General features: G+C 49.0%; 1 protein-coding gene across 15 annotated transcripts in view; it reads right to left on the bottom strand.

The window, feature by feature from the left end:
* R3HDM2 (R3H domain containing 2) overlaps positions 1–24,718 on the bottom strand; it is a 462,276-nt gene that overhangs the window by 190,908 nt on the left and 246,650 nt on the right. For all 15 annotated transcript variants that reach the window (XM_033936665.1, XM_033936664.1, XM_033936663.1 and 12 more), the window contains one exon: positions 12,440–12,518. In XM_033936665.1, coding sequence (XP_033792556.1) covers positions 12,440–12,518 — 79 coding nt within the window. The remainder of the gene's footprint in view (positions 1–12,439; positions 12,519–24,718) is intronic.

Genomic DNA, 24,718 nt, shown 5'->3' with positions numbered 1-24,718 from the left:
CGGCACTCAACTTTAAAAAAGGGAATTATGATGCCATGAGGAAAATGGTGGGAAAGAAACTCAACGGCAACACAAGGAAGATGGAGTCCGTAGAAAAAGCCTGGACCCTACTCAAGGGCACTGTGCATGAAGCACAGAACCTGTGTGTCCCCAAGTTCAGGAAAGAGTGCAAAAAAATAGAACAAAAACCCCAGTGTGGATAACAAATGCAGTGAAAAAGGCGATAAGTGACAAGAAAGCATCGTTCAAAAAATGGAAAAAGGACCAAACAAAGGACAACCAAAAGGAGCACAAAGAACACCAAAGGGAGTGTCACCGAGAGGTTAGGAAAGCAAAAAGAGAATACGAAGAGAGATTGGCAGAGGAAGCAACAAACTTCAAATCATTCTTCAGGTACGTTAAGGGGAAGCAACCGGCAAGGGAGGAAGTGGGACCCTTGGATGATGGAGACAGAAAGGGAGTGATAAAAGAAGAAAAAGAGATAGCTGACAAGTTAAATGAGTTCTTCACGTCAGTCTTCACGAGGGAAGACATAACCAACATTCTGGAACTCGAGGAGATCGTAAATGGAGACCAAGATGAAAAGCTGGTCCAATTAGAGGTAAGCCAAGAGGATGTCCTCAGGCAAATAGACAGGCTAAAGAGCGACAAATCGCCAGGTCCGGACGGCATTCACCCAAGGGTACTCAAGGAACTAAGGAACGAAATAGAAGAGCCACTTCGACAAATATGCAACTTATCCTTAAAAACTGGAGAGATCCCGGAGGACTGGAAAATAGCAAATGTCATGCCCATCTTCAAGAAAGGTTCAAGGGGTGACCCAGGAAACTACAGGCCGGTGAGCTTGACCTCGGTCCCGGGAAAGATGATGGAAGCGCTGATTAAGGACAGCATCTGTGAACACATCAAAAAAAATGGACAGCTAAAGTCAAGTCAACATGGCTTCTGCAAGGGTAGGTCATGCCTCACAAACTTATTGTACTTCTTTGAGGGGGTAAACAGCCAGGTGGATAAAGGAGAATCTATAGACATCATTTACCTTGACTTCCAAAAAGCCTTCGACAAGGTACCACACGAAAGACTGCTTAAAAAGCTATTGAACCACGGGGTGCAAATGGAGGTCCACCGATGGATCAAAAACTGGCTTGCGGACAGGAAACAGAGGGTTGGAGTAAAGGGCCATTACTCAGACTGGAAATGGGTCACGAGCGGAGTTCCGCAGAGGTCGATGCTGGGACCGCTCCTGTTCAATATCTACATTAACGACCTAGAGGCGGGAACAAAATGTGAGGTCATTAAATTTGCAGATGACACCAAACTATGCAGCAGGGTTAAAACCACGGAAGACTGCAAGGATCTCCAAAAGGATCTAACGATACAGGAAGAGTGGACCAAAAGGTGGCAAATGAGCTTCAACATAGGGAAATGCAAGGTCATGCATGTGGGGAAAAAGAACCCGATGTTCACTTACAAAATGGGTGGATCACTACTAGGGGTAAGTAACCTTGAAAGAGACCTGGGAGTGATGGTAGACACAACACTGAAGGCGTCGGCACAGTGCACCACAGCCTTAAGGAAAGCAAACAGAATGTTGGGTATCATTAAGAAGGGTATCACGACCAGGACGAAGGAAGTCATCCTGCCACTGTATCGTGCAATGGTGCGCCCGCATCTGGAATACTGTGTCTAGTACTGGTCGCCATACCTCAAGAAGGACATGGCAGTACTTGAGGGAGTCCAGAGAAGAGCAACTAAGCTGATAAAGGGTATAGAAAATCTCTCATATACTGACAGATTGAAACAATTAAGGCTGTTTTCCCTGGAGAAGCGGAGACTTAGAGGAGACATGATAGAAACCTTCAAGATCCTGAAGGGCATAGAAAAAGTAGTTAGGGACAGATATTTCAAATTATGGGGAACCACAAGTGCAAGGGGGCACTCGGAGAAATTGAAAGGGGACAGGTTTAGAACAAACGCTAGGAAGTTCTTTTTCACTCAGAGGGTGGTGGATACATGGAACGCGCTTCCAGAAGCTGTGGTAGGCAGGAGCACGTTACAGGGCTTCAAAGAAGGTTTGGATAGGTTCCTAGAGGACAAAGGGATTGAGGGGTATAGATAGGAGTAGAGGTAGGCTATAGAGCTAGTCAGGGACCACTGCTCAGGCAATGGGCCTGATGGACCGCCGCGGGAGCGGACCGCTGGGCGAGATGGACCTCTGGTCTGCCTCAGCGGAGGCAACTTATGTTCTTAAGACGCCCGAAGTGGGAGAGAGCCAGTCAAATCGCCCAAAGCTCCAGGTGATTGATCAACCACTTCTTCTCAGAGGAGGTAACCAGCCCTGGACTGGACTGTCCAGACAAACAGTACTCCAGCCAAAGAGACTGGCATCCAACATTAGAATCATCTAGATTTCCAGAGGGGAAGACCCCTAGACAGGAAAGGGGACGCACCCACCAGGCTAGACCATGCCAAGTTCCCGCCATCCAGGGGAGTCGGGCAGACAACGGGTCCCATTACAAACTCTAGTGGGAAAAAAAGCACGTCCTGCAGTGCGCACACATGGGCTATGGCCCAAGGAACGACATTGATTGTTGCCACCATAGATCCCAGGACCTGAAGATACTGCCAGGTCGTCTAGCCTGGAGAGGCCAGAAAAAAACATCTGTGAGTAACTGACAAACCTTCCTCTGACTCAATGCAGGCAAAATCTATATATACCGCGTATCAACAAGGGATCTATGAGGAAAAAGAACAAGGAACCGGAGTGGCTCACTGTAGCGGTGAAGGAAGCGATCAGAGACAAGATTTTAAGGAATGGAAAAGGTAAAAAACGGATGAAAACTGGAAAAAGCACAAACAACATCAAAGTAGGTGCCAAAAGGTGGTAAGAGGGGCCAAAAGAGACTACGAGGAAAAAATAGCCAAGCAGGCAAAAAACTTCAAGCCATTCTTTCAATATATTAAGGGGAAACGACCTGTGAAGGAAGCAGTGGGGCCGTTGGATGACCATGGAATAAAGGGAATCCTAAAAGAGGACAAAGCCATCGCCGACAAACTGAACAATTTTTTGCATCTGTATTTACCGAAGAGGATATACACAACATACCGGAAGCCGACAGGCTATGCGCAGGAACCGAAGATGGGAAACTGACAGGATTGACGGTCAATCTAGAAGAGGTATGCAGGCAGATTGATAGGCTTAAAAATGATAAATCCCCAGGACCGAATGGCATCCATCCAAGGGTAATCAAGCTGAACTGCTTCAATAACCAATCTGTCAATCAAATCGGAAAGGATTCCGGAAGACTGGAAGGTGGAGAATATTACGCCGATCTTCAAGAAAGGTTCGAGGGGAGATCCGGGAAACTACAGACCGGTGAGACTGACCTCGGTACCAGGAAATATGGTAACGGTGCTGATAAAGGACCACATCATTGATCAACTTGACGGACACAAGCTGATGAGGACCAGCCAGCACGGCTTCAGCAAAGGAAGATCTTGCTTGACAAACTTGCTGCACTTCTTTGAGGGAGTAAACAGGCAACTAGAAAGGGTGACCCGGTCGACATTGTATATCTGGATTTTCAGAAGGCGTTCGACAAGGTTCCACATGAACGACTACTTCGAAAAATTGCAAGCCATGGAATCGAGGGTGATGTACTCACGTGGATCAAAAACTGGCTGGCGGATAGGAAACAAAGAGTGGGGGTAAATGGACAATACTCGGACTGGAAAAGTGCCCCACTGCTTCAGCTTGCACAAAGCTTGCACAGGCTGGCCGCGAGTACCTTGTGTATGGAACACAATGAGCCCTTTTTCCCTTTAAAAGTGCTCATTGTGCTGGAAAATACCCTAGCTGAAAGAAAAAATGCAGGCTAGTTGAGAAAAACACAAATAAACAGGCAGTTTTACAGGGAAATGAGCCAGGGCTGTTAGCCGGCACACCTCAGGATTTTTTAAAATATATATCAGAACAGACTCCATGGCTCTCAAAGCTGGAGGGTTGACCAACCAGGGGGCCAGGCCGCCTGCTGTGGCACCTCTACAAAAATATGGCGAGATGGAGGTAGGTGGGGGGAGGAAACCGGGGGGGAGGAAACCAGCATGAGACCCTCCGGGTTTAACACCCCCGAGGTCAGACGGATCTCCAAAGATGACCCATCCAAGCTCTATCCGGCACAAAAGGGGAACCAGGAGTCCAAAAACAAAGTTCCAACAGTGTTAAGAGGGGAGCCAAAATTAGCCTTACCACCTGCTACTGGAGACTGAGGAAGACTGGATTAGTAGAGGGGAAGCTATACTGATATACAAATTTTATCTCAGTCTCCACCTGCTGGTAGCAATGAGGTATAATACCCATCTGTAAAGGAATTACAGTGGAACCTTGGTTTACGAGCATAATTCGTTCCAGAAGCATGCTCGTAAACCAAATTGCTCGTATATCAAAGCAAGTTTCCCCATAGGAAGTAAGGGAAACTGCTTTGATTGGTTCCACCTCCCCCCCCCCCCCCCCCGAGGCTACCGGCGCTGCTCCATTCTTCCCCCCCTTGAGGAATCCGACGCTGTTCCAACCCCCCCCTGCGATCCGGCATCCCCCCCGCTCGCGTTGCCCCCCCTCGCGTTGCCCCCCCTCCACCGCGATCCTACTTCTCCCCCCCGAGCAGTCAATGACATCCTTTACCCGACTTGGCACCAGTGCCGGTGCCCGAAGATCCTCCCTCTTCTGGCGCGGCTGGGCGGTGCGTCGGAGATCCTCCTTCTTCTGGGCTGGGCTGGGCTGGACTGGCTTTGAGCATTTGCGCATGCTCAAAGCCTTCTGGTCTCGCTCTCAATCTCGGAGAGAGCAAGACCAGAAGGCTTTGAGCATGCGCAAATGCTCAAAGCCAGTCCAGCCCAGCCCAGCCCAGACCAGAAGAAGGAGGATCTCCAATGCACCGCCCAGCCCAGGCCGCGCCAGAAGAGGGAGGATCTTCGGGCACCGGCACTGGTGCCAAGTCGGGTAAAGGGTGTTATTGATTGCTCGGAGGGGAGAAGTAGGATCGCGGTGGAGGGGGGGCAACGCGAGCGGGGGGATGCCGGCTCGCTGGGGGGGAAGGTGCCGGTTCGCGGGGGGCGCTCGTACAGCGAGGCAAGCTCGGTTTACGAGGCATCAAGTTTGCGAATGTTTTGCTCGTCTTGCAAAACACTCGCAAACCGGTGCACTCGTAAAGCACAGTTACTTACCGTAACAGGTGTTATCCAGGGACAGCAGGCATATATTCTCACATGTGGGTGACGTCATCTACGGAGCCCTGATGCAGAAGCATTTTCAAGCAAACTTGATTGAAGATTTAAGTTTGCTCTGCTGCTCCACGCATGCGTGCCTTCCTGCTCCACTAGGGGGCGCATCCCCTCGTGGTCTCCAGTTCACTTAACTAGCAAAGAAGCCAACCTCGGGGAGGTGGGCGGGTTGTGAGAATATATGCCTGCTGTCCCTGGATAACACCTGTTACGGTAAGTAACTGTGCTTTATCCCAGGACAAGCAGGCATGATATTCTCACATGTGGGTGACCTCCAAGCTAACTGAAAAGGGGTGGAGAGAAGTTGGCAATTTAAGCAAATAGATTTCGCAAAACCGATTGGCCGAACCGGCCATCGCTTCTGGACAGTGAGTCCAGACAGTAATGGGAGGTGAAAGTATGAACCGAAGACCACGTGGCAGCCTTGCAGATTTCCTCAATAGGTGTGGACCTGAGGAACGCTACGGAGGTTGCCATCGCTTGGACCTTGTGTCCCGTTACTCGACCATGCAGTGCGAGACCAGCCTGAGCGTAGCAGAAGGAGATGCAATCGGCCAACCAGTTGGACAATGTGCGCTTGGAGACTGGGTGACCTAACCGGTTTGGGTCGAAGGACAAAAACAATTGTGGGACTTTCTGGTGTGGTTGAGTGCATTGGAGGTAGAAGGCCAACGCTCTCTTACAATCAAGAGTGTGGAGCGCCACCTCTCCAGGATGAGAGTGGGGCTTGGGAAAAAACACAGGTAAGACAATGGACTGATTGAGATGAAAATCAGACACTACTTTAGGCAAGAACTTTGGATGAGTGCGGAGTACCACCTTGTTGTGATGGAATACCGTGAAGGGTGGGTCCGCCACAAGGGCTTGTAGCTCACTAACCCGCCGAGCGGAAGTGAGCGCAACCAGGAAAATCACCTTCCAAGTGAGGAATTTTGGATGGCATTTGAGGGGCTCAAATGGAGGTTTCATTAGTTGAGCCAGAACCACGTTAAGGTTCCAAACCACCGGAGGAGGTTTGAGAGGAGGGTGGACATTCAGAAGACCCTTCATGAAGCAAGAGACTAGGGGGTGGAGCGAGAGGGCTTTCCCTTCCAGGGGCTGATGGAAGGCTGAAATCGCACTGAGGTGTACTCGAATGGAGTTGGTCTTTAGGCCGGAGTGAGATAATTGAAGTAAATAGTCAAGGACCAGTTGGACGGGGACCGACACCAGGTCCTGGCTGTGAGAGGAGCACCAGGCTGAGAATCTGGTCCACTTTTGGGAGTAGCAGGTTCTCGTTGAGGTCTTTCTAGAGGCCTCCAATATCTCCTTGACTGATTGAGACACGGGGAGAGAAGTCAGGGGGAAAGAAACCAAGCATTCAGATGAAGAGATTGAAGATTGGGATGTAACAGCGAACCCTGACCCTGTGATAGTAGAGAGGGAAACTGAAGCAGAGGCAGTGGATCTCTGACACTGAGTTGAAGTAGAAGGGAAAACCAAGGCTGGCGTGGCCAGCGAGGAGCAATCAGGATCAGGGTGGCTTGTACTGTTTTCAGGTGGACAAGCGTCCGCAGGATCAGAGGAAACGGCGGGACCGCGTACAGGAACCTTCCCTCCCAGTCGAAGAGGAAGGCGTCGGCCTCGAGCCGGTCCGGGGAGTACATCCGGGAGCAGAAGAGAGGCAGTTTGTGATTGTGGGGGGATGCGAACAGATCTATTTGAGGTGTCCCCCACTGTTTGAACACCTGTCGTAGGGTTTGAGAGTGCAGTGACCATTCGTGTGGCTGGAGGAGGCGGCTGAGTCTGTCCACCAGACAGTTTTGTACTCCTTGTATGTACACCGCTCGAAGGAAGGTGTTGTTGGAGATCGCCCATTTCCAGAGGCGCAGGGCTTCCCGACAGAGGGACCAAGACCCTGTTCCTCCTTGTTTGTTTACATAGTACATTGCTACCTGGTTGTCGGTTCGGATGAGGACCACCCGGTCATGGAACAGATGTTGAAAGGCTACAGCTGCGAGATAGATGGCCCGGAACTCTAGCACGTTGATGTGACAGCGGCGGTCTTCCGTTGACCACATCCCCTGCATGCGTAGGCCGTCCAGATGGGCTCCCCAAGCGTACTCTGACGAGTCCGTGGTGAGTACCTTGCTGTGATGAGGGGCGAGGAAGAGTAAACCTTTGGAAAGATTTGAAGAGTCGGCCCAACAGCGGAGCGATCTTTGCAAGGAAGGAGTCACTGTCACGGGACGGTCAATCGGGTCCCGGTCTTGACGCCAGGAAGGTTCCTGTACGCGTTCCCGCCGTTTCCTCTGATCCTGCGGACGCTTGTCCACCTGAAAACAGTACAAGCCACCCTGATCCTGATTGCTCCTCGCTGGCCACGCCAGCCTTGGTTTTCCCTTCTACTTCAACTCAGTGTCAGAGATCCACTGCCTCTGCCTCAGTTTCCCTCTCTACTATCACAGGGTCAGGGTTCGCTGTTACATCCCAATCTTCAATCTCTTCATCTGAATGCTTGGTTTCTTTCCCCCTGACTTCTCTCCCCGTGTCTCAATCAGTCAAGGAGATATTGGAGGCCTCTAGAAAGACCTCAACGAGAACCTGCTACTCCCAAAAGTGGACCAGATTCTCAGCCTGGTGCTCCTCTCACAGCCAGGGTCCATTGAGGGATTCTCAGATGGAGGCGGGCGAAGGGTGTGACATGGACGGTGGAGGCCATGTGGCCTAGGAGAGTCATCATCTGTCGGGCTGATACCGAGGTCAACCGAGAGATCCTTCGACTCAGACTTACTAACGCCTCTAGGCGCGGAGGGGGGAGGAAGGAACGGAGGCGAACCATATCCAGCGTGGCCCCGATGAACTGTAGGGACTGCGAGGGGCGTAGTTGGGATTTTGGGAAGTTTATTTCGAACCCCAGACTTTGTAGGTAGGTAATAGTCTGTTGGGTCGCTGAGATAACCCCTTCCCTGGACGGGGCTTTGATCAGCCAGTCGTCCAGGTATGGGAATACCTGGAGGCCCTGGGAACGTAAGGTTGCTGCAACCACCACGAGGCACTTGGTGAAGACCCGAGGTGATGATGCTAGGCCGAAGGGGAGGACTCGGTATTGTAGGTGCCAGTCCCCTACCTGAAAACGCAAGAACTTGCGGTGAGCGGGGTGTACTGGGACATGTGTATACGCCTCCTTCAGATCGAGGGAGCAGAGCCAGTCGCCCTCGTCGATCAGGGGGTAGAGGGTCGGTAGGGAAAGCATCCGAAATTTTTCCCGTACTAGAAATTTGTTGAGGCGTTTTTTTCGGTACCAGGAAGTAACGGGAGTAGAAGCCCTTCCCCCGTTGGTCGGGGGGAACCTCCTCCACTGCCCTGAGGCGAAGCAGGTCTCGAGCCTCGGAGAGGAGTAGGGGTAGCTGCGTCCGGTTGGGAGGGCAATTCCTTGGGGGGGTTGTCTGGAGGCATGGCCCGAAAGTTGAGAGAGTATCCTGATGAGATCACGCCAAGGACCCATGCGTCCGACGTGACTTGTTCCCAGCGGGGGTAAAAGGCTTTGAGGCGGCCACCGATGGGAAGGAGGCCTGGGACTATGGCGGAGGGGGCCCGCCCCCTTCCACGAATCCCGTCAAAAGGACGGGGATGGTTTGGAAGTCGCAGGCGGTTGGGACTTGGGCATGGCCCGGTGGTGGGCTTGCGGACGCCTGGGCAGGGGCCGCGAGAAGGCAGGAGTGGATTTTTGTGGGTAGCGGCGCGGAGGGGCCCTGAACGGCCTGGACGCGGGCGGTTTAGGCTTTTGCCACACGAGGGAGGCAAACGAGCGTTCGTGTTCGGAGAGGCGTTTTGTAGCCGCCTCGATCGTGTCATCGAACAGTTCTTTTCCCACGCAGGGTAGGTTAGCCAACCGGTCCTGTAAGTTGGGGTCCATGTCGACCAGGCGCAGCCAAGCTAGTCGGCGCATGGCGATAGCAAAGGCTGCCTCTCTAGAGGAGAGTTCGAAGCCATCGTAGGCCGCGTGGAATAGATGGAGGCGCAGGTTGGAGAGGGACTCTAAAAGCAGGCCAAACGCTCCTTGGCGGGGGGCCGGTAGGTCAGTCTCAAAGGCTCTCAATAGTCCAATGAGGTGTTTGAGGTAGGATGTGAAGGTGAAAGTGTAGCTTTGCACCCTAGAGGCCATCATGGCATTTTGATATAGTCTCCTGCCAAACTTGTCTAGGGTTCGGCCTTCTCGGCCTGGGGGGACCGCGGCTGAGACCCGGGATGGGTGGGCCTTTTTCAAGGAGGATTCTACTAGCAGCGACTGGTGGGAGAGCTGTGGTTGTTCAAATCCGGGGTAGGGTACTGTGCGGTACTTGGCCTCCATTTTGGAGGGTACGGCTGTGACCATGTAGGGGGTCTCCAGGTTCCTGAAGAAGGCCTGTTGGAGTACCGGGTTAGGCGGTAAGCGGAGGGACTCTCTGGGTAGGGATGGCATATCTATCTCCGCTAGGTATTCCTTGGAGTATCTGGAGTCGGACTGGAGGTCTAAGTCCAAAGCGTGGCCCATGTCCTGGACAAAGCGAGTGAAGGATGGGCGAGATGTTCCCGAGATCCCGTGCGGGGTCGGTGAACGAGACCTCCGTCGGGTGGAGACAGATGGGGAGGCTTCCCTCGAGTATCGAGGTTCCTGCTCTGATCCACGCTCCGAGACCGGGGAAGTACTGAGAAAGTGTTCCGGGGTCGTAGATCTCCGACGTCTCGAGGAGCCCCTCGGAGATGATGTCGGGGTTCGAGGTACCGATTGATGTCGAATCGGTGACCTCGACCCGGACTCCCTCGGTGAAAACCTGCGACCTCGGGTCAGAGTCCCGGTCCGAGGGGGAGTTCGGAGGATGCGCGGGTTGGAGACTGATAACTCAGCCACCCTTAGTGGTCCCGTACGAGGTGTAGGTGAACGGCCTCGTAGAGTGGGGGAACCCCGGGCCTTCTTAGAGGTACGGCGGTTCGAGGTTTCTGTCGTTTTAGCGCGACGTTTTGCACCGCGGCGGTCTGTGGAGGGAGAGCGCCTCGGGTGCCTCGGTGAGGAGTCCGAGGAGGATGGAATGCGGCGAAGCTTGCGCGCTTTTCTTCGAGGTGGCTCGACGCGAGGCTCAGGCTGGTCTGGCACATGCGGGGTCGAGGTCGAGGCCGGTTGCAAATGGGCCATTGTAGCGGACAGCTCCAACGAGATCATTGCTCGGTGTAGGTCCTGGAAAACGGGCACGGACAGCATCGAGGGCATGTCCACTGCCTCGGTGCACTCCACCGGGGGCGACCTCGTATCAGAGTATTCCCGTGTGGTGGAGGCACGGCCCGAAGGCTTGGAGGGCTTCGCCGGGGCTATAAGCATGGGACTTCCACCATGCGTCGCCGGTGTCCCCGAGGCCGGTTTCTTTGCTGGTACAGAACCTGAAGAGGGAAGAGGGGACTTACCCGGAGCCGAGGTTTTCTGTTGTCCCGAGGGCTTCGGGTTCGAGTCTCGAGGCGATGCCGAGGTATTCGGGGCCGAGGTCAAGGCCGAGGTAGAGGGTTGGTCCGGGGCGAAAAGATCCGCCAGCGGGCTTTCCTTCGACGGAGAGCCTGGTTCTGGAAAGTAGCGCACTGGGGGCAGGAGTCGGTTGGATGAGCGGCCCCCAGGCAGAGGATGCACCGGCGATGCGGGTCTGTGATGGAAAGAAGCCGCTCGCACCGGGAGCACTTTTTAAAGCCGGTCAAAGGCCGGGACATAGAATCGAAACTGGCCGCGGCTCGAATAGCCATGCGGCCACGGGGACCCGGAAGCCTCCGGGTCGGTGAAAAATGAGCAGGAACAGTTGAAACAAGAAAAAAACTCACGCACAGCGACTAAATCGAGAAAAACAAGAAAAAATCGCGGTGCTAGAAGGCAGTTGGGGCAGAGCCTGAAAAAACACGACTTCTAGGCTCAGCGGAAAATTTTGAACTGGAGACCACGAGGGGATGCGCCCCCTAGTGGAGCAGGAAGGCACGCATGCGTGGAGCAGCAGAGCAAACTTAAATCTTCAATCAAGTTTGCTTGAAAATGCTTCCGCATCGGGGCTCCGTAGATGACATCACCCACATGTGAGAATATCATGCCTGCTTGTCCTGGGATAAACCGAGGTACCACTGTATATCGGTCTACCAGGCGATACAGAAAGAAACATTTTTTCATCACATTGCTAACTTGAGATGAAAAGGAGAGTGTAGAGTCCAGGATGAAACCTAGGATTTTAGATGTAAACTCAATTTGTAATGAAATATCCTAAGGTAATGATACTTTGGAGGGCAGTAATTCCAAATTAGGACCAAATCATAAAAGTTTTGTTTTTGTGGTGTTTAATTTTATACGAACCAACGAGACCCAATCTTGAATCCTTAAGATGCAAGAATTAACAACTGCAAACTGGCCTGCTGGTCTTCTGATTGCCCCTCCGGCCCAACTACTCCTGGAGACCTCTGACACTACTGGACACCCCCATGGATACAACCTGGCAAGGAACACAGTTGGCCCCAATCCTGGACACGCCTCTACGAAGCCATGCAGCCTGCACTCCTACTTACACTCAGACCCACTAGTGGATGAACCTGGAGTAAGCAAGTTCCCAAGGGAAGAGTTCCCGAGTCCCAATCCAAAAGTGCAGGCTGTCCAGAGGCAGTCAACCCCATGGAAACAGGCTTTCCACGAAGTCTGCAATCTCTTGAAGTCAGAGCTGTCCCGGCAGGGAACCTTTTTGCAGCACAAAGGTGTGAAGTGCAAAACAAAGACTGAGTTAAAAGAAAAATAAACATGAACAGAAGAGACGAGCTCCTACTGTCTAGCTTGCAGGAATGCAACTGGAATCCTGGGGGGCAGACCTGAGGTAGGAGAAGAGGGACTGAAAACATTATGTAAATGATGTTACCTACAAGCTGTCTAGCGACTATAGATGCATAACCTACTTATCTAGGTATAGAGCATAATTGTACAAGAGACAGCATTTCACTACACACAAACACATACCTAACAAAGATCTCTGAAAAGCCATGTTTTCAGATTTTTGTGAAACAGAGCATACATACATAGTGGCAATGCAAAATCTCTATAGGAAGTAAATTCCAAATTTTTGCAGTTTGATAGTTAAATAATTTGCAGTGAGTCAACATCTTGTTCACAATGTGCTCGGTATCTTACCTTGGGTTATTTTTCAGTGTATTTACTAAAAATTCATGTACATCTATTCCAGTGGAGTCTGTGTATTCTTGGCTAGAATCTGTGAACCAAACCCCCCCCCCAACAAAATTAATTCACATGTAAGGAAAGATTGGGTACTTACACCTTGATAACCTTTTTTTTATTTTAAACATAGTGTTGTCGTTTTGCATATTTATATAACATTTAATGTGATATTTTCTTTATTTTTTAGGACTTTTTGTTCTTATTTTTAAAGTGCTGTTGATTTTATTCCATCTATGCTCATCCCACAGGTTGGCTATGTTTTTTCCATGTTATTTTATATTTTTTTGATTAGTTTTAATTAGGTCTGTAAAGCACAGTTACTTACCATAACAGGTGTTATCCAGGTACAGCAGGCAGATATTCTCAACATATGGGCGACGTCAACCACGAAGCCCCAATGCGGACAGCTTCACAAGCAGACTTGCTTGAAGAACTTTTAGAAAGTTCGAGACCGCCACACCGCACATGCCCAAGTTCCTTCCCGTCCAACGTAGGGCGCACGTCTCCTCAGTTCAGGTAGCTAGCTAAGAAGCCAACGAGGGAAGGCGGTTGGATTGTGAGAATATCTGCCTGCTGTCCCTGGATAACACCTGTTACGGTAAGTAACTGTGCTTTATTCCAGGTCAATCAGGCAGCATATTCTCAACATATGGGTGACATCCAAGCTAACCAGAAAGGGATTGTGGGAGTGTTGGCAATTCAGGAGAATAAATTTTGCAATACTGCCTGGCCAAAGTGGCCATCCCGTCTGGAAAAAGAATCCAGACAATAATGAGAGGTAAATGTATAAACTGAGGACCAAATGGCAGCCTTGCATATTTCCTCAATATGAGTAGATCTAAGGAAGGATACAGAAGACATCATGGCTCTAATCTTGTGGGCTGTGACTCAACAAGGTTCCGCATGAACGACTACTTCAAAAAATTGCAAGCCATGGAATCGTGGGTGAAATACTCACATGGATTAAAAACAGAGAGTGGGGGTAAATGGACAATACTCGGACTGGAAAAGCGTCACCAGTGGAGAGCCGCAGGGTTTGGTGCTTGGACTCGTGTTCTTCAACATATTTATAAACGATCTGGAAATTGGTACAACGAGTGAGGTGATTAAATCTGCAGACAATACTAAGTTATTCAGAGTAGTGAAGACGCAGGAGGATTGCGAAGATCTGCAATGTGTTATAAACACACTTGAGAAATGGGCCGCGACATGGCAAATGAGGTTCAATGTGGATAAGTGTAAGGTGATGCATGTCGGTAACAAAAATCTTATACACGAATACAGGATGTCTGGGACGTTACATGGAGAGACCCCCCAGGAAAAAGACTTGGGAGTGCTGGTCGACAGGTCGATAAAACCATCTGTACAATGCGTGGTGGCAGTGAAAAGGGCAAATAGGATGCTAGGAATGATTAAGAAGGGGATCACGAACAGATCAGAGAAGGTTATCATGCCACTGTAATGGGCCATGGTACACCTTCACCTGGAATAATGCGTCCAGCACTGGTCGCCAAACATGAAGAAGAACATGGTACTACTTGAAAGAGTCCAGAGAAAAGCGACTAAAATGGTTAAAGGGCTGGAGGAGTTGCTGTACAGTCAGAAATTAGAGAAATTGGGTCTCTTCTCCCTTGAAAAGAGGAGACAGAGAGGGGACATGATCAAAAAATTCAAGATATTGATAAAGACAGGCTGTTCACCCTCTCCAAGGTAGGGAGAATGAGAGGGCAATCTCTAAAGTTAAAAGGGGATAGATTCCGTATAAACGTAAGGAAGTTCTTCATCCAGAGAGTGGTGGAAAACTGGAACACTCTTCCGGAGGCTGTTATAGGGGAAAACACCCTCCAGGGATTCAAGACAAAGTTAGACAAGTTCCTGCTGAAACGGAACGTACACAGATAGGGCTGGTCTCAGTTAGGGCACTGGTCTTTGACCTAGGGGCTGCTGCAGGAGCGGACTGCTAGGCACGATGGACCACTGGCCTGACCCAGTAGCTGCAATTCTTATGTTCTTCGAGGTGCATCTCAGCCTGAGCATAGCAGAATGAGATGCAAGCAGCCAACCAATTGGAGATGGTTTTCTTGGAACCAGGATGTCCCAACTTATTTGGATCAAAGGAGACAAAAAGTTGTGGAGAAGATCTATGTAGCTTGGTCCTTTGCAAGTAGAAAGCCAAAGCATGTTTGCAGTCTAGAGTACGAAGAGCTGTTTCTCCACGGTGAGAATGAGGCTTTGGAAAAAACATTGTAAGTACAATGGATGGATTGAGATGAAATTCTGTAACAACTTTTGGTTAGAACTTTGGATGAGTGCGGAGTACCACCTTGTCGTGATGGAAAACTGTGAAAGGTGGATCCATTACTAGCTCACTAATTTTCCAAGTGAGATATTTCAGATGTGCCATAGACATTGGTTCAATAGGAGGCTTCATCAATTTAGCAAGAACGATATTGAGATCCCATACCACTGGAGGTGGTCTGAGAGGCGGTTTGAAAATGAAAAGTCCTTTCATAAATCTGGAAACCACAGGATGAGCAGATTAAGGGTTTCCCTTCCAATGGTTGGTGAAAAACAGCAATCACACTGAGATGGACTCTAATAGAGGTTGATTTGAGGCCAGATTGAGATAAATGAAGGAGGTAATCCAGAACTGAAGACAAGTAGTTGGACTGAGGCTCCTTGTGATGAAGATTGCACCAAGCAGAATACCTAATCCATTTCTGGTTATAACACTGCCTGGTGGAAGGTTTTCTGGAAGCATCTAATATATCCTTGACAGGTTGAGAAAACTGAAGTTGTGAAGTCATGTCAGAGGTACCAAAGCTGTGAGATGTAGCGATTTCAGATTGGGATGAAGAAGAGAACCCTGACTCTGTGTAAGCAGAGACAGAAAAACTGGCAGAAGTAGTGGCTCCCTGCTGCTGAGTTGAAGTAGAAGGGAGAACCAAGGTTGTCTGGGCCAGCGAGGAGCTATCAGAATCATGGTGGCATGTTCGTGTTTGAGTTTGATGAGTGTCTTCAGAATCAGAGGAAATGGAGGTAACGCATCTAGGAATTTGTTCTTCCACTCCAGGAGAAAAGCATCTGCCTCCAGGCAGTGAGGAGAGTAGATCCTGGAACAAAACTGAGGCAGTTGGTTGTTGTGGGGAGATGGAAACAGGTCTATTTGAGGAGTCCTCCACTGAGAAAAAAATGAGTCGGAGAGACGGAGAATTGAGTGTCCATTCGTGAGGTTGCAGGAGATGACTCAATTTGTCTGCCAATGCATTTTTCGCTCCCTGAATTTAGACAGCTTTGAGAAAGGTGTTGTGATGAATTGCCCAAATCCAAATCTTTTGCGCTTCCTGGCAAAGGGGAAGAGACCCTGTACCCCCTTGAGTACAGAGACCGTCGAGATGAGCTCCCCAAGCATAGGTCGAGGAATCTGTTGTTAAGACCTTCTGATGAGGGGGCATTTGAAAAAGCAAACCTCTGGAAAGATTGGAAGAAAGCATCCACCAGCAAAGAGAGTGCCGAAGAGAAGGATTCACTGTAATGTACTGAGAGAGAGGGTCGAAAGCCTGCTGCAATTGAGAAGCCAGGCTCCACTGAGGAATTCTGAGGTGAAGTCTGGTAAAAGGAGTCACGTGAACTGTAGAGGCCATGTGACCTAGGAGAACCATCATGTGCCTCGCTGAGAGAGAAGTGAGGATAGATACTTATTGACAAAGTTGTACGAGGGCATTATGGCGTTGCTGAGGAAGGAATGCTCTGAGTTGTACAGTGTCCAAGACAGTTCCAATAAACTGAAGAGCCTGAGAAAGTTGTAGCTGAGATTTGGGAAACTTGATTTCAAATACCAAACTTTGTAGGAATCAAATAGTCCGTTGGGTCGCTACAGTAACCCCCTGAGACATTGTGTCCTTGATAAGCCAATTGTACAGGTATGGGAATACCTGGAGACCATAACTGCAGCTACCACTACCAGGCACTTGGTGAAAACTCTTGAGAGATGATGCCTGCCTGAAAGGTAGCTCTCTGTATTGATAATGATGATTTCCCACCTGAAATCTTCTGAATCTTCAGGAGGCTGGATGAATGAGTATGTGAGTATAAGCCTCCTTGAGATCCAGAGAGCATAACCAATTGTTTTGATCTAGAAGGGGATACAATGACACCAAAGACAGCATCCGAAACTTTTCTTTGGTGAGAAATTTGTTGAGAACTCAGATCCAAAATTGGTCGCAGACCATCCGTCTTTTTCGGGACAAGAAAGTAATGGAAATAAAATCCCATGCTCTGCTGCTCCAGAGAAACTGGCTCGATGGCGTTGAGAGCTAGCAGAGCTTGCACTTCCTGTAGAAGAAAGGGGGTCTGTGAGGAATTGGAAGGACACTCTCTTGGAGGATAATATGGTGGAATTTGATGGAATTGAAGAGAGTAACCCTCTCTGAGGATGGAGAGCATCCAGAGGGGTCCAAAGTGATCACCTCCCATCATTGATGAAAATGATGGAGACAACCTCTGATGGGAAGAGGGGAAGACAGAAGCAGAAAGACTGATGTTATGCTCTGTGCAAGATTGTCAAAAAGGCTGCGGCGGCTTGGTCGCAGCTGGAGCCTGGGGTTTGTGTTGACGCTGCTGTTGCGGCTGTTTCCTAGATGGTGGTCTGGAATAGGCCGGTGTTGACTTTTGCCTCTGATAAGACGAGGGTGGCTTATAACCGTTAGCAGACGAGGATCTAGGCTTTGACCTGATGAGAGAGGCAAAAGACTTTTCATACTCAGACAAGCGTTTTGTGGCTGCCTCGATGGACTCGTCAAACAGCTCGTTTCCTTGACAGGGTATGTTGTCAAGACGATCCTGGAGATTTGGATCCATGTCGACAATCTGCAGCCAATCCGAAGACGTCTCATAGCCACGGAAAATGCAGTGACCCGTGATGACATTTCAAATGTATCGTATGCTGCTTGGACCATGTGCATTCGAAGCTGGGACAGAGTGTGGTGTAAATGCTGAAACTCAGGCAAACGATGTTTTGGTAAGTCTGGAAAGAAAGAAGGCAAGGTCTTAATCTAATGTTTTAGATAAGATGTAAAAATAAAGTTGTAGTTCAAAATTCTATTTGTCATCATGGAATTTTGATGTAGACGACGGCCAAATATGTCCATGGTCCTTCCCTCTCGACCTGGAGGAACTGTTGCATAGACCTTAGGCAAGTTAGTCTTTTTTAAAGAAGATTCAACCACCAAAGATTGGTGAGATAATTGTGGTTTCTCAAACCCTTACAATGAATCATCCTATAACGAGATTCCATTTTCGCTGGCACCGCTGGAATGGCATATGGGGTTTCTAGATTTCTCTTAAACGTCCGACGAAGGAAGCCATTCATGGGTAAGCCACGAAGAGTCTTTGGGAGGATGTGGCATTTCCAACTCCTCCAAATATTCAGGTGTATATTTAGAATCAGATTGCAAATCAATATGAAGATCTTTACTCACCCGATAAATAAATTTGGAAAAAGACACCGGGCCCAAAAGATGCTTGTTCTTTTTGAGAAGTGTGAGACTGAGATGTCACAGAAAAAGAAGGTGAAGCCTCTCTGGAGTACTGGAATTGAAGATCAGGATCCAAAGTCAGGGACACAGAAGAGCCGCCACTCTGTGAAGGAGGAGGGATAATCGAGTGTTGTGCTTAGAAGAATGAGCTAGAGATCCATGAGGAGGTTGAGATACCAAATGCTCCGGGTCATGCCTCGGTGAAATAGGTTTTGATAGATAGGAACCAGACTTTTGAAGCTGATGAAGGTCCGCTGGATAATGCTTCGAGATAGGCGTATGGAGCCACGAAGAGCCTCGAGTTGCTGGTGAACGAGGCGTGTGAGCTCACCGGTCTCGAGAGGAAGACCTCCATTGAGAAGAATGCCTGGATAGGCTATGCTACCTGGAAGAAGCAGTATGAAAATCCTTGAAAAGTCTCGAAGAACAAGGTATAGATGTATCCGTGGCATGCCTCGTGCAAGAGGCATCTCGATGGCGAGAGATGCCTCGATGGGGACTGAGAACGAGACCTTTGGGAGCTGAAGCGAAGTGGAGACTGAGACCTTCTGACTTCAGTGGTAGCAGGAGATCGAGACCTGCAGGGCTTGGATGAAGCTGAAGGTTGAGACTTCTGAGACTTGAGATGAGCTGGAGTTTTAGACCTGGAGTGTCGAGATGAGGTCTGACTCAAGGACGAAGATCAGGGTCTCACAGATGCAGCTGCTTACAAATCGGTTGAATGCTCAGGCCGAACTGCAGGAAGCAGTGTCGAGGCTGGAGTGAATTTGGCAAGCATAGTACTGAACTCTTTATGCAGGATAGCTTCCAGCATATCCTGGAAAGCAGACACTGATACCAATGAAGCTGGTAATGTTTGTGCAGCAGTGCACTCCTGAGAGGGCGACCTCGAAGATGAGTATTCCCTAACTTTGGAAGCACGCTTCGTTGGAAGTCTCGAAGAGGTCGGCATGACTACACTCGTTGCCTGGATTGCCTGAGACTCTGCCTGGAGGACTGGGGGCTTCTTAGCTAGCATACCCGAAGAGACTGGCATAGACTTGCCTGAAGATGAGGCTTTAGGCGTGGTCGAGGTTTTCACTTGCGAGGGTGATTTACTCGAGGCCGAGGTTGAGGCCTTCACTAGCGAGACTGAGGTCGAGGTCTTCTCTGTAGAGGGATCCATGACCCCGAAGAGCTTTTGAAGTTGGACTCAACGTCTCTTCAAAGCTCATTTTTGATGAGTAGCACAGCGTGCACACGATTCGGGATGGTGTTCTGGTCCCAAACACTGAATACACCAACAGTGCGGGTCAGTGATGGAGATCGCACGATTACACTGGCTACACTTCTTAAATCCCGTAAGAGGCCGGGGCATGGAAAAAAAGATAGCCTCAGCCAAGTCGAAGATTGCCGGCTGAGACCGCGGGTCAAACCCCGCCGTTGAAAAAAATGACAAAGTTTTGCTTTTTTTTACGCGCCACGCAGAGACTCATTACTGAAAATAAAAAAACAAAAAAACCAAGAAAAAAACAAAAGCCTTGGTGATTGAGAAGCCAACAAATTTGCGCAGAGCCAGAAAAAAGGGCTTCTCAGCTCCGCGGAAAAACTAGAACTGAGGAGACGCGCGCCCTACGTTGGGCAGCAAGGCACTCGCGCATGCGCGGTGCGGCGGTCGTGAAATTTCTAAAAGTTCTTCAAGCAAGTCTGCTTGTGAAGCTGTCCGCACCGGGGCTCCGTGGTTGATGTCACCCATATGTTGAGAATATGCTGCCTGCTTGTCCTGGATAAGTATTTTTATATTTGTTTAATGTTTGTTTTGATTTTAGTAGAGTCCAACTTCGGTTTGTGAGTAACGCTGTTTGCAAGTGTTTTGCGAGACGAGCAAAACACTCGAGCAAACTTTGACTCACAAAACGAGCATTGACTCGATCAGCGAGTGAGTCTACCCCGAGAACCGGCTTCACTCCTCCCGGGCCAACCCTCAAACCCTTACCTCTAGCGGACACTGGCACTGGACGTGAAGAGCAGGAGGCTGGTGGCAGAGAGCAGTACACACCCGGAACAGGAAGTACTCCTTCATGTGGGCCTGCAGGATCGGGTCGCGGATGTTTAAGGGCCATAGGGTGGAGCTGGGGGAACCTGGGGGAGTAAAGGGCACCTCAACGATATCGACCTCAGTTGGCAGCAGGGCTGTGGGGCTGCTTTCCAAGTTCTTCAGCTGCAGCATGCTGGCCATGATTCCGAGCTCCCCTCCCAACTCACTTCCAGCCTCTCTCCCATTGCCCGCATCACGGACGCGGCTCGGTATGTTGGGCTGGCTTGTTAGCCAGAAGTTGGAGAGAAGCACAGGAGATTCCCCCGCCCAATACAACTTTTTCCCCTTCCAGATTGGAGTGTTTCTCCTGACGTCGCCCCAGTAATTTTGAACACCAGGTTTGAATGTTGGCAACGCGGTGATGGTAGCCTAATGATGATGTTCCCTGAGAGCGCTTAAATGTGGAGGGGAGAAACCATTCGCCCACTGCACGAGCGCAGGCAGTGTGGCTGACATTCTTTCTAGAGTTGTGGGTTACGCTTGGCATCAGAGCCAGGGAGGTGGGTTGGCAGTAAGGGGGCTGGTTTGTGCTTAGAGAGGAGAGAAAGAGGCGGGCTGTAGGTAGAGGAAGGCTTTCTTGAGCAATAGTGCACAGAGGGAGGAGGGAAAGCTGTTCAGGGGCCAGCGGCTGATGCTGTGTTGTTCGGTACGGGTGGGGGGTACTGCAGGAGATACTGAAAGTTTGCAGGTGAGGGTGAGCTTTTATTTGCAACATAGGCCTGTTTTTGGGATGTGGAACAAATCGTCCAAGCTTCCATTACTTGCTATGGGGAAAGTTGCTTTGATATACGAGCACTTTGGATTACGAGCATGCTTCTGGAATGAATTATGCTCGTAAACCAAGATACCACTATATTTGTGATCCCTGAGGCAGGAGTACTTTATGCCGAAACACTATACTGTATCAGGTCCATACCATTGTGATTAGACATAATAAACACTTTACATCATTCTGTGGGCTCTATTCATTGTGGAAAGTCCATTTGTCCCATCCCACTATTTGCAAGGCTCCAGCCCTAAAGAAGAAACATAACAGGGAGGGATACAGGGACTTTTCCTGAGAAACAAGTCTATTCTGATCATATGACAACAAATAACATGAAACAATCATGAAACATTTAAGCATTTAACCTTATGAGGTGAATGAAAAGGCCTCCTAACTGAATACAACCTGCACTAATAATCTTGGAGTTCTGAAATATACTCCATGGCAGAGGTGCCCAAATGGTCGATCAGTAGATCGCAAAGGCAGTAGATTGCGTTGCCTTTGTGATATTGTTCTTCCTGCCTCCCCGAGCCAGGCCAGGCGCGTTCAAGCGCCTGTCCCACAAGCCTTCACCTCTGATGTCAATTCTGACGTCGGAGAGGAAGTTCTGGGCCAGCCAATTGATGCCTGGCTTGCCTGGGGAGAGGCTTGTGGGCCCAGCGCTTGTACATACCATGCCTGGCTTGGGGAAGCAGAGAGAAATCGGTGTGGTGGCTTGGGAGGGGAGCAGGGAGAGAGAAAGAATTGGGGAAATGGAGAAATCGGCGCAATGGCTTGGGGGGCGGGCAGGGGGAGAGAGAAAGACAGGGGGAAGAGAGAAAGAAAGACAGGCAGGGGGAGAGAGAAAGACAAAAATAAAGAGGGGACAGGGGGAGAGAGAAAGAAAGAGAGACAGAAAGAAAAGGGGAGGGGGAAGAAAGAAAAACATATTGGATTTACAGAAGAAGGAAGTGCAACCAGAGACTCATGAAATCACCAGACAAAAAGTTAGGAAAAATGATTTTATTTTCAATTTAGTGATCAAAATGTGTCCGTTTTGAGAATTTATATCTTCTGTCTATATTTTGCACTATGGCCCCCTTTTACTAAACTGCTATAGTGGTTTTTAGCACAGGGAGCCTATGAGTGTCGGAAGCTGCGAGGGGCATTCAGCATAGCTATTGCGGTTTAGTAAAAGGGGAGGGTTTGCATTTGTCTATTTTTGTATAGTTGCGTATTCTACCTTGACCTCTGAAAAAAACTCTGAATATAAATGATAATTAACATTTTCTCTGCGTACAGTGTGCTTTGTGTTTTTTTTTAATTTTATTGTTGGTAGATCATTTTGACTTGGTCATATTAAAAGTAGCTCACAAGCCAAAAAAGTGTGGGCACCCCTGCTCCATGGTCTCTTCACAATAGTAGTAGATGTTCCCAGGGTTGGATTAACGGGTAGGCCCAGTAGCCACGGGCCGCCGGAACCACCCTCCCTATTCTGATTTCCTTAACCAGCAGCAGCGGCAGCAAAACTTTAAATCAGAAGTGTCCAACCCGCAGCCCAGCTTGTGCTCCCTCTCGAGTCCCAGCACAACCTTCTCCCTTCCTTCCTTCTGTGCCTCCCTCTGGTGAATGCTTTGTTTCTGGTCGGCTCCTTTGCTGCCTGTTCAGAGCAGCGGGTGTCAGCTTCTCACGAAATCCGCAACAGCGTCAGAAGCATTCAGGCTTCCGACGCATCCACGGATCGCGTGAGAAGCCAACTCGCGCGGCTTTGAACAGGCAGCAAAGGAGCCGGCCAGAAACAAAACACTTGACAGACGGAGGCACAAAAGAAATACTGCTGCTTTACAGGGAAGGGGGGATGGGGAGAGAAATGCTGCTGCTGCACAGGAGAGGGAAGGGGAGGTTCTGCTGCTGCATGGGGAAGGGGAGAGGGGGTAAAATGCTGCTGCTGCACAGGGGGGGAAGAGAAATGCTGCTGCTGCACCCAATAAGGGAGAGAGAGGGAAGGAGGGAGAAGGAAAAGGGAGAGGAACGAGAGATGCCAAGTCCATAGGGAAGGAGATACCAGACCATGGAGGGGGAGGGATAGATGCCAGGGCATGGGGGGAGGGAAGGAAGGAGGGAGGGAGAGAAAGGAAGGAAGGAGAAGAGATGCCAGATAATGGAGGAGGAGGGAGAGTTGGAAGGAGAGGAGAGAGATGCCAGGCATGGGGCGAGGGAAGGGAAACTAAGGAGACAAATGCCAGACCAGAGGGAAAGGAGGGAGAGGAAGTGCCAGAGCATGGAGGGAGAGAGATGCCAGGGCAGGGGGGGAGGGCAGGGAAGGAAATAGAGATGCCAGACCATGGGAAGGGAAGGAAAGAGATGACAGACCATGGGGTGGAGTGGGAAGGAAGGAAGGAAAGGAGAAGAGAAAGATGTCAAAGCATAAGGGAGGGGTTGGAGACAGAAAAATGGAGAGGGGATGAAGCTGAAATGAATCATGTACAAAGGAGAGAAGGGGCACAGGATAGACAGTTTATGGAAGGAGCATAGAAAGAGGGAAGATATCTTATGGAACGGGGAGAGGGCGAACAGTGGATGGAAAGGGCTGATGCTGCATGGAAGACAGAGAGAGGATAGGCGCTGGCTAGAAAGAAGAGTGAAGACAAAATATTTAAAGCAGAAACGACAAAAGGTAGAAAAAATATTTTTTTGTTGCTTTAGAATAAATTAGTATTGTAGTTGTATTGATAAAACTTTTATAAACATAAAATAAGGTAATCTTAAACTAAACTAAACTAAACCTTAGGTTTGTATACCGCATCTTCTCCACAGTCGTAGAGCTCGGCACGGTTTACAGGACTAAGATAAAATGGAACTCCAAAGGATGGTTGTGGGTTGAACTAATTTTAATACATTTTTTATTAACTTTTAGAGAACAAAACCCCCTTTCTCAGGTCAGGACAGCATAACGTAACAGCAGTATACTATATTGACCTGAAGGAGGCTATGGCCTCTGAAAGTTAATTGAAAAATGGATTAGTCCAATAAAATGGTATATTCTTATTTTCAATTTTTGTTTTATTTCTATTTGTTAATTTGTAAAGTGGTGATTGTCAGTTTCTTCAAATTTACATCTGCTATATTTATATTTTGCAGAGTATTAGGGGGCTATGTCTCATTGTTTCTGTTTAACCTTTATCTATATATTTCTATTTCTAGTTTATGACTAGAAATAGTTTATGACTTATTCCATACTGGGTGAGGGTGTATCTGTGTTCTGTGTGTATGAAAAGACATGGTTTTCTGTTAGCGTTGACTAGCCTTGTTTGGCGAAATGCATCGGGCATGGTTCTTGGGAGCATCTTGAATAAACCTGATTTGAATCTCCTTATTTTCTGTTGATCTTCTTTTGTTTCATGTTGGATTCTTTGGTGGACTGCTTGCCTTGTTGTTTCATAACAAGTTAACATATATGGAGTGGAACATACTAGAATAGTTACAGATTTGGTTGTTTATCCATACCCCAGATCACCTGGATCCTCATCAGCTCCAATCACACACTCAATCACACTAAAATCCATTCATCTGCCACTAACAACTACCAAAAGAGAAAACTACATCCTAACCCCCAAAGAAATCATTTGCTACCTCACACCCGATCACCCCTTGCCTCCTATCTTTCACAATGAAAACAATACCACAAAAACAATTACAAACTATCTTATTGATCACCTTGCTCCTAACAAGCCGGAAGGCAGCAGCAAACACCACCTCCCCAATACCAGTTATTTTAACCGCAAACAGAGTTTACCACCCAGCCAGGAGAATCATTGCAGACAGAAACATAATTAACTACCAGACCCACATACAACACATCATTTCACCAACAT

The sequence above is a fragment of the Geotrypetes seraphini genome, chromosome 3, assembly GCF_902459505.1.
Source record: "Geotrypetes seraphini chromosome 3, aGeoSer1.1, whole genome shotgun sequence".
Lineage (NCBI taxonomy): Eukaryota > Metazoa > Chordata > Amphibia > Gymnophiona > Dermophiidae > Geotrypetes > Geotrypetes seraphini.
The sequence above is the reverse complement of the archived record's forward strand: the minus strand, read 5'-3'. Positions and strand labels throughout refer to the sequence as shown.